Raw genomic sequence first — 19,164 nt, forward strand, 5'->3', positions numbered from 1 at the left:
AGGGGCTCTCCCAGGTCGGACAGGTCCCCTGGTTTTTCTCGGAGCCCCCATGTCCCGCTCCCCGCCCTGGGAGGGGTGTGGGGTCTGAGTGCGGGGCCAGCCGGGGCGGCAGAGCGGGATGAAGGACGATTTCTTAAATTGTATTTCAGTGCGGGGTCTTTCCGGGTTAATGAGCTGACATCATGATTAAAGCTGACCATTTGTAATGTGTCGCGACCCTGTTGAAAAGCACTGAAAAGGTTAATGTGGTAAAACAGGACAGCACCTGCCCCTCAGAGGGAGAGGAGGAGCTGGAACACTTTTCCTAATCAATTAGTCCATTAATGAGTCTATCAAGTAGTTAAGTAGTTAAAGATTATGCCGCTGGTCTGGGTAACAGTCGTCATCTCGCTATACCTAATTATATTATAAGTACTTTATTCAATATACCGGACATAATATGGTGACTCGGAGTTAATGAAAATGTCATTTTAAAACGTCTTGACATTTGTCTCTATTGATTTGTATATTTCCATCTCATTCTTTGCTTTTCCCTATTTGATTCTGAGCTTTTTTGATTTTTTTTTTTTTTTTTAAAGGGGTGTATATTTCTGTAGAGAGGGAACGACCGCACCGTGGGGGGAGAAATCAACAGCTGGAGCTCGTAGAGACCCCACCCTACCCCGCTCGGGCAACCCGGGGTTAAAAACCCGATGCCAGGGCTCCTGCCAAGGCCAAGGATATTGCACCTGGACACGGGTGCGGCCAAACCCACCAGGATTTCCGAACCGCTGCAGCTCTTCCCACTCGCTCCCCTCGGCGGGATCCTCCCCGGCCGTAGCGGGGCTGCAGCAGCCCTGCCGGGGAGGGCTGCGAGCTCGGGGACAGTCCGACCCACGGACACGGGTGTCCGCAGGCGACAAGGGCAGTTTATTCTTTTGGAGTCACGGCAGCGGGGAAATGGAGGCGGAGAGGGCAGCAGGGTCTACCAGGGGTAGCGTGGGGCTGGGGTCGTGGGGCAACTCGGGGACCAGCTTTCCACACCGGCCCCGTTACCGGGGCTCCTTTCCCAGGTTTCCCGGGGCGGGAAGCAGGCACGGATCCCGTGCCGGAGGGAGGGAGGCCCCAGCTCCCGGTCCCGGCTGCCGTCGGGGCTCGGTCTCCGCCTGGAAAGGGGGCTGCAGGACCGCGGGCCCGGGGAGTCTCTCTGGCTCCCGGCTGCCGCTCCGCCTGCTCTAAGGAAGGTGGTGCATCCTTGCCCTCGGCCCCACGTTCCCTTTGGGACAGGTGGGACACAGCAGCTGCCACCTGCAGGTTTCCTCTTCCGCGGGCAGGGGGAAGAGCTGAGGTGGCTGTGATTTACACACCCCTCTGAGGGGAAGAGCCCCTGACTCCTGACAAAGTTGATTTGGAAATGCAGGAGCACGTACCCTCCCTCCTTGCTCCCCACGGCTTCCAGGCCCTGGGATGGAAACGTGGGAGGCATTTCGTGGGACATTTGTTACCGGCTGCAGTGCAGCGCAAATCCCGCATTCTGGAAGGTTTCCCAGTGTTGCCGAGCAGGGAACACACCGTGACAGGTTTTCTTCCCTCCTCTAATGAGAAGTAGGTAAAGATCCCCGGATACTGCACAAGGTGTTTTTCCCGGCACCCCCGCCCCCGGCCGGCATAAGCCATTCAGCCCACGTCGCTGTCGCCCACTCGAGGTGGAGGGCAGGAGGGATGGCGGGCGGCCAGCAGCCCTCCTCCGGGGCCTCGGGGTCAGCGTAGCCCCCGGGGACGGCGGCGAGGACCCGCCGGGGGTTCCCCCCTCCATCTCCCCCGCGCCTCCCCATTCCCGGAGCCCGCCGGTTTCCAAACTTTCCGTGCCCGCCGCCGCCGTGATTGGCGCGGCTGTGGCCACCTCCATGCAAATGAAGCCCCGCCGCCCGGCGCCCGCAGATCAATAGGGACGCGGGGGAAGGAGCATGCATTCCGCCTGGGCCGGCGCGGGGAGAGCCGGCCGCCGCACGCCCCCAGCGCCCCCCGAAACACCCCCCACCGACGGCTCCCCGCCGGCTGCCGGGGCTCCCCCTCCCGCGCTCCCTCTAAAGCGACGGCTTCCCTTCTCTGCTTTCTTATGAACCCAGGATGAGCAGCAAAGAAGACCCGAGCAAGTGCTGTCCTGCGGCTGCTCCCATCTCCAGTTTCACCATCCAGTCCATCCTGGGCAGCGGCAGCGCCGACCCCCCCCGGGAAGCCGGTGACAGGGCTCCCGCCTGGCCCGCCCGCGCCCGGACCCTCTCCCTGTCCTCGGAGGACGAGGAGCCGGAGGAGAGCTGGAAGCACCGCGGCTGCTTCTGCCCCGAGGCTCAGGGCCCCGCCGAGGCGTGCCACAAGCACCAGCCCCTCAGCTTCACCTGTCTCGGTGAGTACCGCGGGGATGGGAAGGGGCGGACGGGCCCCGCCGGGAAGGGCTCGGCCCCGGTCCGGCCCCCGCCGGGAAGGGGGAGGCGGGGGCACGTCGCACCTTCTCCGCTTTCGGGGCACGGAGTATTTGCGCCGTCCGTGGGTGAAGAGGGTAGGACGGAACTCCAGGGAAAATGGGGTGGCTTTTAAAAAATCTTTTTCTTCCCATCCGGCGTTGATTTTCCCGAGGGATGCAGTACGATGGACGACGCTCGTTTTCTTAGATTCTGATTACAGCGCTCGGGCAGGGGGAAGAACGATGTTTATTTTTTTAGCATTATTTCTGAATAAACGGTCTGTGAAATGCGATGCTGTAAAGTAAAATTTGCCGACTCGTGTCGGATAGAAAGCCTGGTTCTCAGCGGCTTTCACTATGGGACGCACAGCCACCTGCCCGCCCATCCATCCATCCATCCATCCATCCATCCATCCATCCATCCATCCATCCATCCATCCAACAGAGGGATAGGGATGCCCAGGAGGGGGTGGCTTCCCCCGGGAGCAGAGGACCGGGGGTCTCTCCTCGGTGTTTTTCGGGGGGCTCGGCCGTCGGGGGTCCCGGTGCCGGCCGCCGTGCGACCCCCGCGCTGTCGCTCTGTTGCAGGCAGCGCCAAGGGGAGCGGAGCGGCGGCGGCGGGCAGCGGGGAGCGGGGGCCTTTCCTCTCGCCCTCCCAGCAGGACTGTAAGGGACGAGAAGGAGAAGCCGCTGGGACCCTCCTCGCCTTCCTGCGGGGACCGGCAGCGAGACGGGGACCGGCAGGCCGGCGCCGCCAAGAAGAAGACGCGCACGGTGTTCAGCCGCTCGCAGGTCTATCAGCTGGAGTCCACCTTCGACATGAAGCGCTACCTGAGCAGCTCGGAGCGGGCCTGCCTGGCCTCCAGCCTGCAGCTCACCGAGACCCAGGTGAAGACCTGGTTCCAGAACCGCAGGAACAAGTGGAAACGGCAGCTCTCGGCCGAGCTGGAGGCGGCCAACATGGCCCACGCCTCGGCGCAGACTCTGGTGGGGATGCCGCTGGTGTTCAGAGACAATTCCCTCCTCCGAGTGCCGGTGCCCCGCTCCATCGCCTTCCCCGCCCCTCTCTACTACCCCGGCAGCAACCTCTCGGCCTTACCGCTCTACAACCTCTACAACAAGATCGACTACTGAGCCCCGCGCCCGCCCCGTCGGGACCCGCACCGGGAGCGGGGCCGGGGCCGCCGCGGGGGCTCCGTGCGGGGTCTGGGGCCGCCCCCACGGAGAGGACACAGCACCCAAACTGATGGGAGGGATGGGCAAACGGAGAGCACCCCCGCTCTGTCCCTCCTTGGTATCTTGCCACTTGAAAAGAAAAGAAAAATAATTAAAAAAAAAAGCGTTATTTCAGATCTGTAAATATTTTTAAAGAAAGTAAGAAAGAAAAAAAAAAAAAATTAAAGCGTTTTAAGCCTCGTTTGTAAATTTGCCACCTCGGTCGCGTGTCCCCGAGGGGGAACCCGGCACCGGGCCGGGATCGATGCACGGGAGCGCCAAACCGACTTGTAACGCCGAGGGTTTATTTTTCCGGAATTTTTGCTCCTTATCTCGTTTCCTGCAGGGAATCCCAGCCGGGCCTGACCGTCCGCCCGTGCCGGGCTGGCGGGGGCTCGCTGCCCTTCTCTCGGCTGGGAGATGAAGGGTATTGCCCGAAAAGTTTCGTAAACGGGGAGCTTTTTTTTCTGTTTTCGGAATGTTTTGGCAGAAGCCGCGGTGATGGGCTCGGTGCTACCGGGGACTGGTCCCTGCTCTCCACTCCCCGGGTTCGCACCGAGCATCCTCGACGGCTCCCCGCGGGACACGGCCTCGATCGGTCACACAAAACCAGTAAATCCCGCGGCAAGTGGCGATCAAACAGCGGCTACTGGCTCCGAGGTACGGCCGTGCCGAGCGCCGGGGTGTAACAGCAACAGCAACGAGGACAGCGAAAAACAAACCCCCGAAAAACAGAAAAATAAAATATCCGAGGGGATAAATAAGGCGTTTTTCAGTGCAGGGAAGGAGAATGCTCTCCCCGCTCTCCACAGCCGGTGTTTGAGCCACAGACCCCTTGTAGAGGTAGCGGCAGGTGGGATGGGGAGCACAGCCCCGCTCTATCGCTCCGTCTTTCGGACTCGTTTCTTTTTTAGGGGTAATAACTCGTATTTCGGGTTTTATCCATTAACACTGCTAAATCCCAGCAGCAGCCTCTCTTTCCCCGCAGCACCGTTCCGTCCCGTTCCCTCGGGGACATCTCCCGGGCCCCTCCGTTATCAGCCGGGGCGGGACGGGGAGAAGGGACCGACCCCTACAGCACCGCCACTGCCCCGGGAGCGGCGAACTACAACTCCCGGCAGGCCCCGCGGCGGCGGCTCGCGGGGCACGTCGGGGACGCAGCGCCACGCGCGTTCGAAGCGGCCAATCACGGGGGCCGGGCGGCAGTGCGCGCGCGCGGGCGGCGGCGGAGCCTGAGGTGAGGCCGGGACCGGGAACCGGGACCGGGAACCGGGATCAGATCCTGACCCAGGGTTGGGGATTCGGGGATCGGGACCCTGAGCACGCCCTAGCCCTCCCGTCCCGGCCGCGCGTTCGATCCCCGCTGTGCCCCTCTCCCTCCCTGCTTCCCAGGCCCTTCCCTCACTCTCGTCCCTTCCCGCAGCGTTTTCCTCATCCCGGCGCTCTTCACGGGGACCGAGGCCTCGGTGCTGCCGTAACTCCGAAAGCTTTTCCTTGGCGGCCCGCGGAGCAGCGGGAGGAACTCGTTCAGCATGAAAACGGTACTTTGAGTTTCGTGGTTTGGGAATAAAAACGCGGGCAGGGAGCATCGATGCTCTTAACGGAGCGTTCTGCTTTGTTCAGACTGAGCCCCATAGTTAAGTCAGAATCCCCATTTCAGCAGCATGTGCTTTCTCTGTAATACTTAAAAGTTTTTTATCTTGTGGTGCCACAACATTTTACCAGAACTTAATTGTTTGAGGTGGGCACAGCACCGTGGTTTGGCAGTCCTGATGGTGGAGCAGCTGTTTTTGTGAAAATGTGGAGCTCTGGGTCTGATTTTTTTTTTTTTTTTTTTTTTTTTTTTTTTTGCCATGTATAAGAGTCAGGATATACTTAAATTCTGATATTATATACATTATTCTGGATTAAAAATACCTTTGTGACTTTCTTTGTAGTAAGTAGCTTCGCCTCCTGGAATTGTTTTAGGGCTGGTTAATAATTTGTACCAGGCCTCAAATAATGCAATAACTTTTACCTCAAACCTCAGGTTTTGTTGTTTGAGTTTTTTTTGGCTTGGGTAGGCACAGCAATAAGCTTGTCTGATTTAATTTCCCCAGTTGTTCTGAATTCCTTTAGATTTTCTGTCTCTGGATTTGCATCTGTAGCATCCTCAGCAGGTGCTGCTGAATTCCAGGTAGCTTTCCTGTGGAAAGATGTGTAGTAAAACCTCAAGCCTCTCATTTCCCAAGTGTTCCCAAAGCAAGGCAAAAAGGGAGCTCAGAAAGAAGCTTTTCTATTATTAAAAGGTTTTTTTCCCCCCATCACTTCATGCTTAAATAGCACTTTATGTGGACACAGTGAGTGTTTTTTTGTGTTTTTTGAAGGATGTCTTGGAGAGCAAAGCTCCCACTCAGGAAATCTCTCCAGTCTAGGAATGTGTGTTCTTCACTTTATTACACAACTTGATGATTGTCTAGTTGCTGACAAGCACTGAGCTTGGAATTTGCAGTTCATAGCTTCTGCTGTCCTTGGAGTTTTTCAACAAACTAGTTCAGGAATGGGAGTGCTGCATTTGCCTTTGGAGTCTGCTCTTTGGTTGAATTGTTGATATTTTTTCCTGGTCACATCCCAGTTTCATGGTCACATTTCAGCCCTTCACAAAACATAACTTTTCTTTCTTTACCTGCCCCTTGGATTCTAAGAGAGGGGGAATAACAGTCTTAAAACTTTTTGTTGTACATGTTTCACAGCCTAAAAGTCTGAGAGTTTAACAGTGCCCAAAACTATATAAAAGATGATCCACTTGCAATTCTTGGAAGTGTGTGATAGTCATACCAATCCAAGAGCAAATCAACAGTTTTTGGAGTTTTCAAATCCAATTCCTTTCTTCTAGTACGTATTTAAAAGTAATTTCTTGATGTTCACAATAACTTATCAAGATTTACTTCAGAAAACACAGCTACACACTCAGCAGAGTGAGGGAAAAACTTTTGTAAGTAACAATATCTAAGCTTATAGATTATAATAATGATTGTAATATTTTTGTGTTGTTTATTCATGTTGCATTTGATATTTCAAAGCTCTCTGTAGAGAAAGGTATTTATTGAGGTTTTGGACAGGGATTGGCATCTTGAGTTTTAGTTTGTGAGAAATTTAGGTGTTCTGAACCTGTTCTGTGTAAAAGCCAGTGAAGTTTTCAGGTCTGCTTTGGGCTGCCTTTCAGAGGACTCAGTCTTGTTCACTTGCTAGGCCTGTGTTCTTGTAGTCATTAAAATTGCATCTGTGCCTTATTGTCTGCAGATGACGGGATCAAACGAGTTCAAACTCAACCAAACTCCAGATGATGGGATTTCATCAGTAAAGTTCAGTCCAAACACATCTCAGTTTCTGCTCGTTTCATCCTGGGACACAACTGTTCGGCTCTATGATGTTCCTGCCAACACCATGAGACTCAAATATCAGCATTCAGGAGCTGTCCTGGACTGTGCTTTTTATGTAAGTGTGGGAGGGGTTTTTAATTATTATTTTATAGCTGTAGAGTGGCCAAAGTATGAGAAATTGTCAGTCTCTGAAATTAAAGAGGGGGGCCTACCTGTGCTTTTTTTCACTGAATATTTTGTCATGTGGTTGGTGCTGTACTCTAGATCAACACTCAGATTCTCAAATGGTATCCTCCTTCAGTTTTAGGATTACACTACACCTAAGTGGGACTTAGGTTGTCAGTCATTTAAAATATGAAGAAATTATTTGGTGTAGCTTCTATCTGCCTTTTTAAAATTTATTTTAGTTTTACTTCTAAACTAAAGAAATTCGTATTGTTCAAAGCACTTAAACATTTTTGTAAAGCTTCTGTCTGTTTGAATCTGGGTCAGATCTTAATATTTGTGTCTTAATCTTCCCAAAACTCTTGAAAGCAAGTCCTTTGTTATGAGTTTAGGATGCTGAATGCAGAGAAGCCATGGAAACTTAATAAGGTAAATTTTATGCTTTATAGGATCCTACCCATGCCTGGAGTGGAGGGCTGGATCAGCAACTGAAAATGCACGACTTAAACACGGACCAAGGTGAGCAGATTGAATTCCAAATGCTGTCAGCAGCTGGCCTGAGCTTCAGATTTATGTACTTACATGCACAGAGTATCCTTAAGGTTCTTTAGATGGAGGATATTTAAGTATCTGGCAGAATAACCAGTGACCCTAATAAGTGACACCTAAAAACCTGGAAGAATTTGCCATTGCCAGAAAGTTTGGTAGCTGCTTGCAGGATGCCTTGAATTAATTTTCTGATGATAATCCTGCTCTGCCATAGGCTACAGTGACTCAGCTAGGGGGAAGTAGCCAAGCTGAACTAAAACTGAGTATGTTGTTTTTCAGAGATTTGTGACTTGCATGTATTTAGAATGAACTTTCGTGGCAGAGGATATGTAAAGCTTTTGCTTTTGTCAAGCATGGCCTTGTACTAGAGTTTTTTTTAAGAAAACATTGCTTGAAAGTAACAGTTCCAATTCCTCCTTGGTGCAAAATATGGAACTGGTTCATCTCACTTTTTTGTGCATTTTTAAAGAGAAAAGGATATTTCAGCCAGTCACCAGCACCAACCAAAAGCCAAGGCTTGACAAATGAGTGTGTGCAGTAATGGTACCAAAAAGCTCAAAGAATTCTGCCATAACTGACTTCCTACAAGTGTTTTAATATTTTTATTGAGATGTAATACTAATTGCTTTCTCTTGTCATCTTATTGATATACACAAGCTTAAATTGCTTTCTGTGTTCCTGTGTTTGTCAGTGTGATACCAGTTGATACTTTATACCTAAAGAACTCTCAGTGACTGCCTAAAATTCTTAAATCCTAAGCTCAAGAGACATGTAACAGTCCTGATCTTTGCAAAAGTTATGCTTCTGAAGGCTGAACTGCCCTTGCAGGTACTTCTGGCATAGAAATGCACCTTTAGAATGTCAGAAAATACTTGTGCTGCAGTTGTATCCTTTTTTTATTCTTTATTTCACACATTCAGACTGTTTGTAGGGCCAGTAAAGTTGCAGTATATTGTGTTTTCTTACAGAAAACCTTGTTGGTGCCCATGATGCTCCTATCAGGTGTGTGGAGTATTGCCCAGAAGTGAATGTCATGGTGACTGGCAGCTGGGATCAAACAGTCAAACTCTGGGATCCCAGAACTCCCTGTAATGCAGGAACCTTCTCCCAGCCTGAAAAGGTATGTGCTGCAACCCAGGTGTTAAATAATGCATCCTGGGGCTGAAATATCACACAGGACACTGATTGGGCTGAATTTGTGAAGCTGTGGGCTGGATTTTTGAAGTTCTAATTAATGTTTTTTAAACTGGGTGAAAATGTAGTATTTTAAAAGATTGATGTTCAGAATGTGTTGCCATTTTTGGTGCTTGTGCTGGACCACATTCTTAAAATTTAAATTAAATTTGAAGGAAAACCAAGCCTCTTGGCTTAATTATAATATGCACAGGTGGTTTCCTTAAATGTTAAGATTTTAGGTATATCAGAGTCCTTAAGGTCTGATTGTTCTGGAATGTGCACAAAAAATATCTCTATAGGAGGCCATTTACATTGCCTGAAATAATATTTTGTTTTTTAACTTATGTTCAAAAATTTGAACAGAATTGCTTGAATTGTGATTTACCTGTTTTGTGTTAATGCCTAGTAAATTTGGATATTCGTTGGATATAAGCAGAAATCTTCTGTACTAATGGGAGACTCAGAGAAATAGGATAAAATGGGATAATGTCTTCAGCTTTTTCTCATTGGCCATATGATGTGTTAACTTTTCAGGCTGCTTACAGCAGTGTCATTGAAAGAATTAACAGAAATTCCTGGAACTGTTTTTCAGAGACTCCTAAACACAGGCTGGCTTGCCAGATCATTTTACATATGAATATTTTTTTTTTTGCCTGTACCTTTTAAAAATTTCATTTAGCACTGTGACATCCTATTGCCAAGTCCTAATTATGAGCCATCATTAACTCCCCTTTGCCCCTAAATAGCTCTTACTTTTGTTCCAGCAGAGCTGGATCTACTTCTGCCAAGACCTTTGTGCAGAATAAAGTAATTGCATTATTTCTAGTTTTGATTTATAGATGTATGTAGCATGTAAAGAACTGTGATAAATTGCTGACAGAATATCATATAATGGACAGCCACAGTGAATCAAGCTGCTTATTGGTTCAGCAAGGTTCATTATGTCATTTTTTTAATGCTGCCTTTGATGAATGTGTGCACCTACTCCACTGCATGACAACGGTTTCATTTGATTTATGGCTGTGTGGTGCAGAAAGAACACTCACTGTACAGGTGTGACATCAGTTTGTGAAGAAGATTTAAGATATTTAATGTTCTTTATGCCTTTGTTTTCCCATATGTACACAAACACATTTTCTATAGTGTTTATGAATATTTCTGCACAAGTTTTTGCATCAAAACCAAAAAACTTTATTGTTAAAAGGTGTAGCTACTATGGGCTCAAAGTTTTTTTTACCCTTTTTAGGGTATAATCATTCTTCCTTTTTAGGAATAATTGGGATCATCAGAAATTTTGGGTGACTCCTGTGTGAATATTTAAGACTCTTGCCATCTTAAAATCTCAGTCTTAAGGTTTCAATAATCACATTTTAGAGAAGAAAGTATGCTGGGTGGGTGAGGATTGGTTAAAGGAAGCTTTTTTATCTGTATCTATACATCCACCCCTGTCTGCTTAGCTTTTTATTAGAAATTAACTCTTTGAAAACGTATTTGTAGCAAATGAAAAGTTGTTGTGTCTGATGTTTCACTGCAGTCTCACCAGAACCAAGCAGCTTTGTTGGGCTTCCTCAGAAAACCAGAAAGTGAAACCAAATGAAATTGTCCAAGCACATGCCAAAGTAAACTGATTGTCTCTGGCAGGATACCAGATCTCTTACACTTTTCATTCCTCATCTGAGGAATACCCAAGATCTGTTTCCTGTGTGTTTGGCTGCATTTGATCACTAGAAAAAGTTCATTCTCATCCTTTGCTCTTGTTAGCAGCTCAGTGGCAGCTGTAGGAATTGATGGCATGGATTCCATCTGCTTATGTATGCACGACTTGGAATTTATTCCAGAGCACAGGTTCTTTTTACTAAACCTCTTTCCTTTTTCTTGGTATTTTTTTTAACTTATTACCAGATGAACTGTATCCGAAGCAATAGTTGGAAACAACAATTCATGCACTAAATATTTTCATGTGAAATTTGATAAGCCAGAATTTCCCACTGAGCCAAATTTTGGGGTAGAGTTAAAATTCCAAGCCATTATCATTTTTTTTACTATGTCAAGCATATTGCTTTCTTCAAATTCACTTTGTTTTATTAAAGTATACAAAGTAATAAATGTGTTTTTTTTTTAATGATCTCTTGGCAATATATTTTGTTTTATTAACATGAAGCTCAACTCAAAATATTCAGTTTATAAACAAAAATACTTGATTACCAGGTGGTTGAAAATGGAGAAGAAAATGTGTGATGTGTTTTTGTAGGACTAAACTGCAGGCTCATGGACTGACAGTGGGAATGCAAAACCAAGCAGAGATTAATTCCAATATCCATCACTTCCTCTCCTGTTCCTTTGTATGGGTTTTTCTTTTGCCATTAATTTCTGTAAATTTAATGCTTGGAATAGTTTTTGAGCTTTTGAATGCTCATCAGGGTATTCTCACTAATCAGCTGCACATTCCTGCTGCTTATCCCAAATTTGGGTTCTAAATGAAAGCTGAAGGGAATTGTGTTGCTGTGCATTCCATGGGAGATGTCACCAGTTGTGTTAGTGCTCACTGCTGACAGCTGTACGAAGAGCAGGGGGTTTTTCAGGCTAATATCTATGTTAAATACTGTAAATATTTTTTTGGAAGGTCTACACCCTCTCTGTGTCTGGGGACAGACTGATTGTGGGGACAGCAGGTCGGAGGGTGCTGGTGTGGGATTTGAGGAACATGGGATACGTGCAGCAGCGAAGGGAATCCAGCCTGAAGTACCAGACCCGCTGCATCAGAGCCTTCCCCAACAAACAGGTATGGCAGCAACCACAGTTCTGCTGAATATTCTTCAGGAAAATGGGGCTTTATTTTCAAGTTTATTTTTCAGTGGGGGGTGTGTTTTGTAATCAAACTTTGGAAGGGGGGAGGCTTCCTGTACATTAATTCTTTTTAGTGCAGCTTAGCAATATTTGCCACTGACTTACAGCATACTATGTTGTCATTTTGTTCCTCAAGATTTGTCTCCTTTTTAGAAATAACCTATTTAATGAATCACAATGCTGACATGTAATTATAAAACATCCTTCCCCTCCCTAGTTGCAGTAGAAGAGAGAAAGCCAGAACTGGTGGTTCTTAAGCAGCTTTTATGTATTGTAACCCAGGGTTCTTGAACAGTCTGTGAACAGGGGCAGGATTAAAACTGCATGAATGTCGTTTATGTATTTTTCTCTTTTTTCTCTCTGAGTCTGTGGCATGCACTGCAGAACCCTGGATCCATTATCCAGGGGGAATTGTACAATTCAGGTGCTCCTACAGCTGTTCTGTGCAAGTTAACGTGGTGTGTCTGTGGTATTTCTTTTTCAAGGAAAGCAAGAAGATTGGCTTTCTCTGCCAAACTAATTTGTAAGGGAATTTTCCCCTGTACAGAGTGATAGTACAGGAATTGCAAGACCTAGTTACTTGTTCTTGAACTGGCATGAATGCTTTGTCCATTTTCAGTTCTAGTTATAGTAAAACAAGCTGATCTTCCAGATTGTATTGTGTGATGGATTTTAAAGAGCCTTGTTATAGCTAGATATCATTGCAATCGTATTTCTGAAGAGATCTATTATGGACTTAACTCAAAAGTGATAATAAAAGCATCTCAGGTTGCTCCAAGTCAGGACTGTAATTAACTGGATAAGTGAACACAACTTGTAATCAAGTTTCACTGAAAATACTATTTCAGCTTGAGTGTTTAGTGGTTAGTATAAAGCTCTGAACTAATTTTAATGTAATGCAATTCTGAAACTAAATAGTCCTGTGAGTATGTCTCATATTCCAGATATTTAGCCCTTGGGGGGGGTAGGTGAGCTAATGCAAGGGGTTCTTATCTCTTGAATTTTTTTTCCCCAAAGACAAGCTTGTGTTTGGACCTGCAGAGGTAATCACAAGTAGCATTGTCAGCTTAAAACTATGATGCAATGAGAATCTCTATTGGAAAGCTTTTTCCTGCCTTACCACTTTCCTAGAATTTAGAAGGCTATGAAATAAAATTGTATTGCAGTCTTTTCTCTAGTTGTAAACTTCTAAAACATGTAGCTCCAATTTATTTTCTTGTTAGGGTTATGTTTTAAGTTCTATTGAAGGTCGTGTAGCCGTGGAATATTTGGATCCAAGCCCAGAAATCCAGAAGAAGAAATACGCGTTCAAATGTCACCGCTTGAAGGAGAATAACATCGAGCAGATTTATCCAGTTAATGCCATTTCTTTCCATAATGTCCACAACACCTTTGCTACAGGTAACTAACTACTCAATTCTTTGTAACAGTGCATCAGTTCTTTTAGTTTTGATGTAAACAGATCAGCCTTTACTTAATATGCCCTGACTTTTTAAGTATTTAAATTGTATTCATGCCATAAGCAGGGTTTTAAAATTATTTGATGTAGTGAGAATTCTTAACTTTTAATATTTCTTCCCTGCTTGTGTATGGATGTGCAGATGTAATTACAAGTCTCACTGTCAGCTTAAAACTATGATGCAATGAGAATCTCTCTTAGAAAGTTTTTTTTCTGCCTTAACCTTTTCTTAGGGTTTAGAGAGCAATGAGATAAAATTGTATTGCAGTCTTTTCTCCAGTTAATTGCTTTAACAGGGAGTTTGGGAAATGCTCATTGTGCTCTTTACTGAATGAATCAACCCTGTGTTTTTCCTGACAAAGTAATTATGAGTAGTTTTCTTTTTTCCTGTGCTGCATCTCTTCAGTTTGATTTTTTCTTTCCTCAGTTATAACTTACAAATGGTTTTGTTTTTTTTTAAACCCTGCCTTGCAGGCGGCTCGGATGGCTTTGTGAATATCTGGGATCCCTTTAACAAGAAGAGGCTGTGCCAGTTCCATCGTTACCCCACCAGCATTGCCTCCCTGGCCTTCAGCAACGACGGCACCACGCTGGCCATCGCCTCCTCCTACATGTACGAGATGGACGACATCGAGCACCCCGAGGACGGCATCTACATCCGCCAAGTGACAGACGCAGAGACAAAGCCCAAGTGAGTGCCTGCTTCACCTGCACTTGAGGCTCCCTGAGCCTCCACCCCAAGATTTATTAATTTTCCTAAATTCATGAATAGCATTATTGATGGCAGGAGATAGTGCAGCTTGACAGTAGGGCTGGGTTTGATGGTATCTCCTTCGCCCAAGCTTTCAATATCCGTCGGTTGATAGACGGCTGATGGATAAAATTGTGCCTGCTTGTTTAGTGGGAGAAGAATGTCAAACTCTTATCCTCTTTCAATAGGTGCTATTATATGAAGCTGTAGAGTTATTGCAAGCTCATTGCTTCAGAAATTGAGTGAAGAATTCAAGAATAATTTATTGGGGTAAATGTTAGCGTGTTTGGATATTTAAAACTTGGAATGAATGCAATATGTCACACTGAGTGTGCACCCAGCTGTCAGAGTGAGCAGTGAATTTAGATTCTGTTCTAGGAAGGTTGTGTAAAATCAAGGAAAAGCTCTCTCAGTTCCTGGGTGTTGGAGTTTGCTGCAGCCCTTTGAGACCATGCTTTTCTGTTGTTGTTGCTGTCAAAATGAGGCAAACTGATTGATGGAGGTAAAAATTCTTGTTCAGCTCACTTTGGCATAAATGTTACATAGAAAAATTGCCAACCCAGTGCAAAATTGTGCTGCCTTAATGATGGAGGCACAGGAGCAGTTTGCTTTATTTTCAAATTCCTGTTCTTTATCACTGCTAGGTTTTTTCTCTTCTGGTACTCTATCTGTTTTACACCTTATCAGGTTGTCTCCATTATTAAAAGTGGCTGTGAAAACAGATACATAAATGATCAAATTTCTCGAGTTTAAAACCTCCAGACCTTTCCCTCCACTCCCTTAAATGACTTGTCTGTTGCTTTGGAGCAGCTGGTTTATACCTATGAAAATGACATATTTATTATTATATAATGTCCACATCTCTCACTCGGAGATGCTTGTTTTAAAGTAATTTTGATACTTCTAGAAAATAAACCCAGAACTATTTTAGTATTTATTTCTGGGAGTTCCTCGAGTAGAAAAATCCAAATATGATAATTAATTTTTTTTTTAAATCAGGTTGTACTTTACTTGTTACATACATTGTTGTTTTGTTTTGTTTTTCAAAGTTGATAAAAGAATACTTGCTGCTGTTGGTTTTCTAATAGTAAGAACTGCTTTCAGGTTTTTTTATTTTTTTATTCATTGCTAGTTAGAGTTGCTAATTCTGTAGATGCTTCATTCTGCTGTACAAGGAGGTTAATCTACAATTAAACAATATTTCCTCTTGGCCCTCCATTATTTTCTGAAACAGATGGTTCATCATTTCCTGGGCTGTTAAACACAGCAAGGTTAAGGTTAGACTCTTGGGAATCAGCTAGTTTGGAATCTTATTAGGCTGTAGAAGGAAAACTAATAAGAATACTCCTTAATATCATTTTGTGACTGTAAACAATTATTTATTAGCAAACAATTGATCCCAGAAGGGCAAATTGTTTGAGTCAGTAATGAGCTGAGAAAAGACAGAGCATCTCTGTGTATTTGGAAAATAATTGTAACGTAATTGCAATGCATTTAGACAGGCATCTTTTTGGACCTGTTTCTATCTTTAAATGAATTTCTGAAAACATTAACAAGGTTTATATGCTTTTCTGACATTTACAAGTTGCTTGTGCCAACCTTAGGGCACTAAGAATGATGGGTATATTTTAGTGGTTCAGTAGTGTGAGTCATCTCTGGTTTATTCTAAAAATAAGTTACTTAGGACAGAAGACTAATGGCAGTTTCATAGTGATCTTTTTGCATGTTAATTTGAGTCAGAGTTTCTGCACAATGCATTCTTAGTGCATCAAGATGGTGCCACTTTTTTCATCATTAAACTCTTATATTCTGTATCTTAGTACAAGTGAAAGCTGGCTTTCTGCTCTCCTAGGATGTTTATGATTGCTCTAAATATTCTTCCTAAAATAGAGTTTATTTGTTGCAGGTCTACTTAGACTACTGCTGCTACTCCTTCTCCACAAGAGATGCTCACCTGCTCCTAACAAGGCTTCACTAAAACAAGCAAAGTGAGAAGAGCAATCTTTGTACTCCTGTTGTTTTTCATTAAGAAACGTTTGTTTGTTTATTTTAGTTTGTCTAAATCTGTCATTCCTTGCCTGCTTGTAATGTTAGTGAAACTATTTTCTTTATCTTCTATCTGGAGCTGAATTAATTCTATCCTGTAGATAACCTTTTAAAAATTCAGACATTTTGTAATATCTGATTATGAAAACTTCTTCTGCTTTCTTATTTGCTGAATAAATATCTACAGATTTTTTGAAAACAAAAACTTTGTGTAGTAGCCTTTACTGATTGTGAAACAAATGTTGAGACCAAACCCTTGAATCACAGGAGTTCTTGAGTTCCAGATCACCCTGATGGAAAAATTTCTGAATCTTTAATGCTCTTCCAGTGAGATGAACCAGGAAATAAAAAGAAATATTTTTTTATGAGTATTACCATTAAAAGCTGTCTCACTCAACTCTGTTTGCAGAGCAGACTCAGACTGCTCTCCTGGTCACTTGTGTCAGGTGTTACTACTTAAATATTTATTTTACAGTGAATAGTAAGGAGGGACAGAAAAGCTGAGGCTTGAGGAAGGTGATAGAGCTGTGAGTATATTGGATTGGAGATTGGATTAATTCTTTGCTTCCAACTTCTTCTCTTCTGTCAGTGCCTGTGTAGCCAGTGGGAGCACTTTATTACCTGTAGGAAAATAAACTTTCTGACAGCAGGAGAGGTACCAGATCGTTGCAGAGAAGGTGGTGATGGAGAGGAAACAGCTCTGTGTGTGCAGAAATCTGACAAACTTGAGCTTTTAACCAGGTAGACTTGGTAAATTAGTTGTATATGGAATATTTCGTAGTTTGTCATGAGCTGGATGTGGATTCTTTGGTAATAGAAGCTGGTGTTGATAGGTTTGGAAAAAAATGAAGATCTTCTTGAGTTAAATATGAGTAATGCCCTCACCATACTGTCATCCAGCCTCTGTTCTGGTAGTTGTGCACCACCCCTGTTCCTTGCAGTTTTAATTGGCTTTTTTTGCTGTGAGGGTTACATGGCTGATGTTGAATTTTTGATGTCAGCTTAGGAAGTCATAACTCCTTGGTGTTCAGGTGTTTTATTATTTTTAGAATTTTAGCTTTGCTAAAGAGGGCCAGTTGGAGCCCAATCATGGTTTAAAGGTTTCTGTCAGAGTGACTAGGAAAGCAAAATTTTTTAATGGAAAAAAGAAGTGAGGATGTGTTCAAACAAAAAAAAAGTGTGAAGGCAGAATTAGGCTGGGACTAAGGAAAAGGTGGTTTAGTGATGATACGGAGAAAGGAATATGGGGAGAGGACAGAGTGGGGAGTTGCAGGTATAGAGCTGTGGGGAGCAAAGTGAAATAAGAGCTAGAGAACAGTGGGCAAAACAAACAGAATTAGGGGAATTCCAAATACTTTGGTTGACAAAGTAAACCATAATATAACCAGGAAATGATGCCACCAGTACAACTTTTCAGTGGTAAGTACTGGGGGAAAAACCTGTTTATGTGCTGAGATCTGCATGTTCCAGTGGACAAAGCCAATGTATGAGGGAATGGATTTGACTTGCTGGTTCTCTTTTGGCTTAAAACCCAGAGGAGGATTCATTGTGGTGAGTTGGTGTTTAATGCAATGTTTGAAACAAACAAAAATAGTGAGACAGCCAGTGGGGAAAATGAATATTGGTTGGTCAGGGCTACAGCTGTGTCCATGTGTTGGGTAGAAATATCACAGCGTGCAGTTGAAATACAGATACTTCTTTTACAAGATTAATCTCCCTTTTATTAGCACTCTCCTAGAAATGCAGGTCAAGGCAGAGGTTCATAAGCTGGAGGAATCATGAAACAAGCCTTTTCTGACTTCTGTAACAAGCAGCTGAACAAAGGATGTACTGACTCTTGATAGAGGAATTGAGAGCTAAAAAAGCTCCTTAAGTCACTGCTTTTTGGCTGGTGTTGAGGGCCGTGGAGAAAACATGGAGCCACAGCCATCACTGTAATAGAGTCATCAATCACCACTGACTGCTGGCAGCACTGAATATCCAGGGTTGTCTCACAAGAGCCTCATAACACTCTGGTATTAGAAGCCAAGTGGCATCTGTGCCCTGAATGTCACAAAAGCAAGCTGTGAGTACTTCTTTCTGTTGGCCAGTCCTTCAGGATAATCAGTGTATGCTTACTCTGTGCAGGTCTGGAGCTCTGCTGCATCTCAGGTGGGATGTTTAGTGCTGGTGCTGCTGCAATTATAATAAATATTAAAAAAAAGTTTTCTTTAGGTAGGTGTTTTCCCAAGCAAAACCAGTGAAAGCTGAACTCGGCCCCCAACAAAGACTGAAGTGATGATGTTGAGCTGTGTAGGTGTTGCCAGCTCCATCTTAATTACCTGACACTTTTGTATGTGCCCAGTGGTTTTCACTGCCTTGAAAATGTCAGATTTTCTGTAGTTGGAGTCACTTGTCCCCACGTTCAGCATGGCTGTTTCTACCACTGAGTTCTCTTGCAAATTTGGCCTAAGTGACCCATCCCCCTTGAGGGATTGGTATCAGTGGTGTGGAGCAGAACCCATTTCTTTGGACCAGCACACATCTGCTCTGGTGATTACACCATCAGCTGCTCTCATAATCACAACCACAAAGGCAGTCAATTTTTAACCAATATGCAACTGATACGACTTCCTCTCCCCCAGCAATGTGACATTTGCTCTGAAAAGTGTCAGGATTCTTTGTTTCAAATGATTTAGACACGTAGAATTTAGAAATGAAGAGTCAAAGACAGGGCTTGCCCAGATATTCTTATAACTGATATGCTAAAGGCTCTGTCTGTGAAATACCTCCTTTTCCCCAAGGCTGTATGTGCAGTTTTTCACTGTATCAGACATTTTCCTATAGCATGAAAAGCACAAATGCTAAAACGTGTGATAGCAACATAGGGGAGGTAATAGGTCTTCAGAGTCTCCTGTGATTACCTGCAAAGTGGAAGGGAATAAACTGTTCTCCATGTCCACTGGGACAAGGCATAATGAGCTTAAATTGCAGCAGAGATTAGTGTAGACATTAGGAAAAACTTTTCAAGTGAAAGGATGGTTAAGTCGAGGAATAAATGGCCTGGGGATGCTGCAGTGTCTCCATCTGTGGAATTTCTTAAGCACAGGTTAGACCAGTGGCTGCCAGGAATGGTGGGTGTTTAACTGGTCTCATCTTTGGGCAGGGAAGA

At 44.8% G+C, this 19,164-nt stretch overlaps 2 protein-coding genes across 3 annotated transcripts; both read left to right on the top strand.

Moving 5' to 3' along the window:
* Nucleotides 1–1,920: 1,920 nt before the first annotated feature.
* On the top strand, nt 1,921–3,666 carry HMX2 (H6 family homeobox 2). Its single transcript, XM_056495284.1, is given in 3 exon segments — nt 1,921–2,386; nt 3,032–3,114; nt 3,116–3,666. Coding segments are annotated over 3 exon segments (822 nt in total). The 5' UTR covers nt 1,921–2,109; the 3' UTR covers nt 3,578–3,666.
* Nucleotides 3,667–4,830: 1,164 nt separating this feature from the next.
* On the top strand, nt 4,831–16,218 carry BUB3 (BUB3 mitotic checkpoint protein). 2 transcript variants are annotated; one of them, XM_056495281.1, is made up of 9 exons: nt 4,831–4,895; nt 5,082–5,199; nt 6,941–7,135; nt 7,635–7,704; nt 8,703–8,854; nt 11,534–11,692; nt 12,981–13,158; nt 13,691–13,907; nt 15,874–16,218. In XM_056495281.1, the coding sequence occupies exons 2-9, from the start codon at nt 5,191–5,193 to the stop codon at nt 15,881–15,883; spliced, it is 990 nt and encodes a 329-aa protein (XP_056351256.1). In that variant the 5' UTR covers nt 4,831–4,895; nt 5,082–5,190; the 3' UTR covers nt 15,884–16,218. The 2 variants fall into 2 exon arrangements, with proteins under 2 accessions (XP_056351256.1, XP_056351257.1); XM_056495282.1 differs by having other exon boundaries at nt 4,889–4,950.
* The last annotated feature ends 2,946 nt before the right edge of the window (nt 16,219–19,164 follow it).

The sequence above is a fragment of the Oenanthe melanoleuca genome, chromosome 6, assembly GCF_029582105.1.
Source record: "Oenanthe melanoleuca isolate GR-GAL-2019-014 chromosome 6, OMel1.0, whole genome shotgun sequence".
NCBI classification, from domain to species: domain Eukaryota; kingdom Metazoa; phylum Chordata; class Aves; order Passeriformes; family Muscicapidae; genus Oenanthe; species Oenanthe melanoleuca.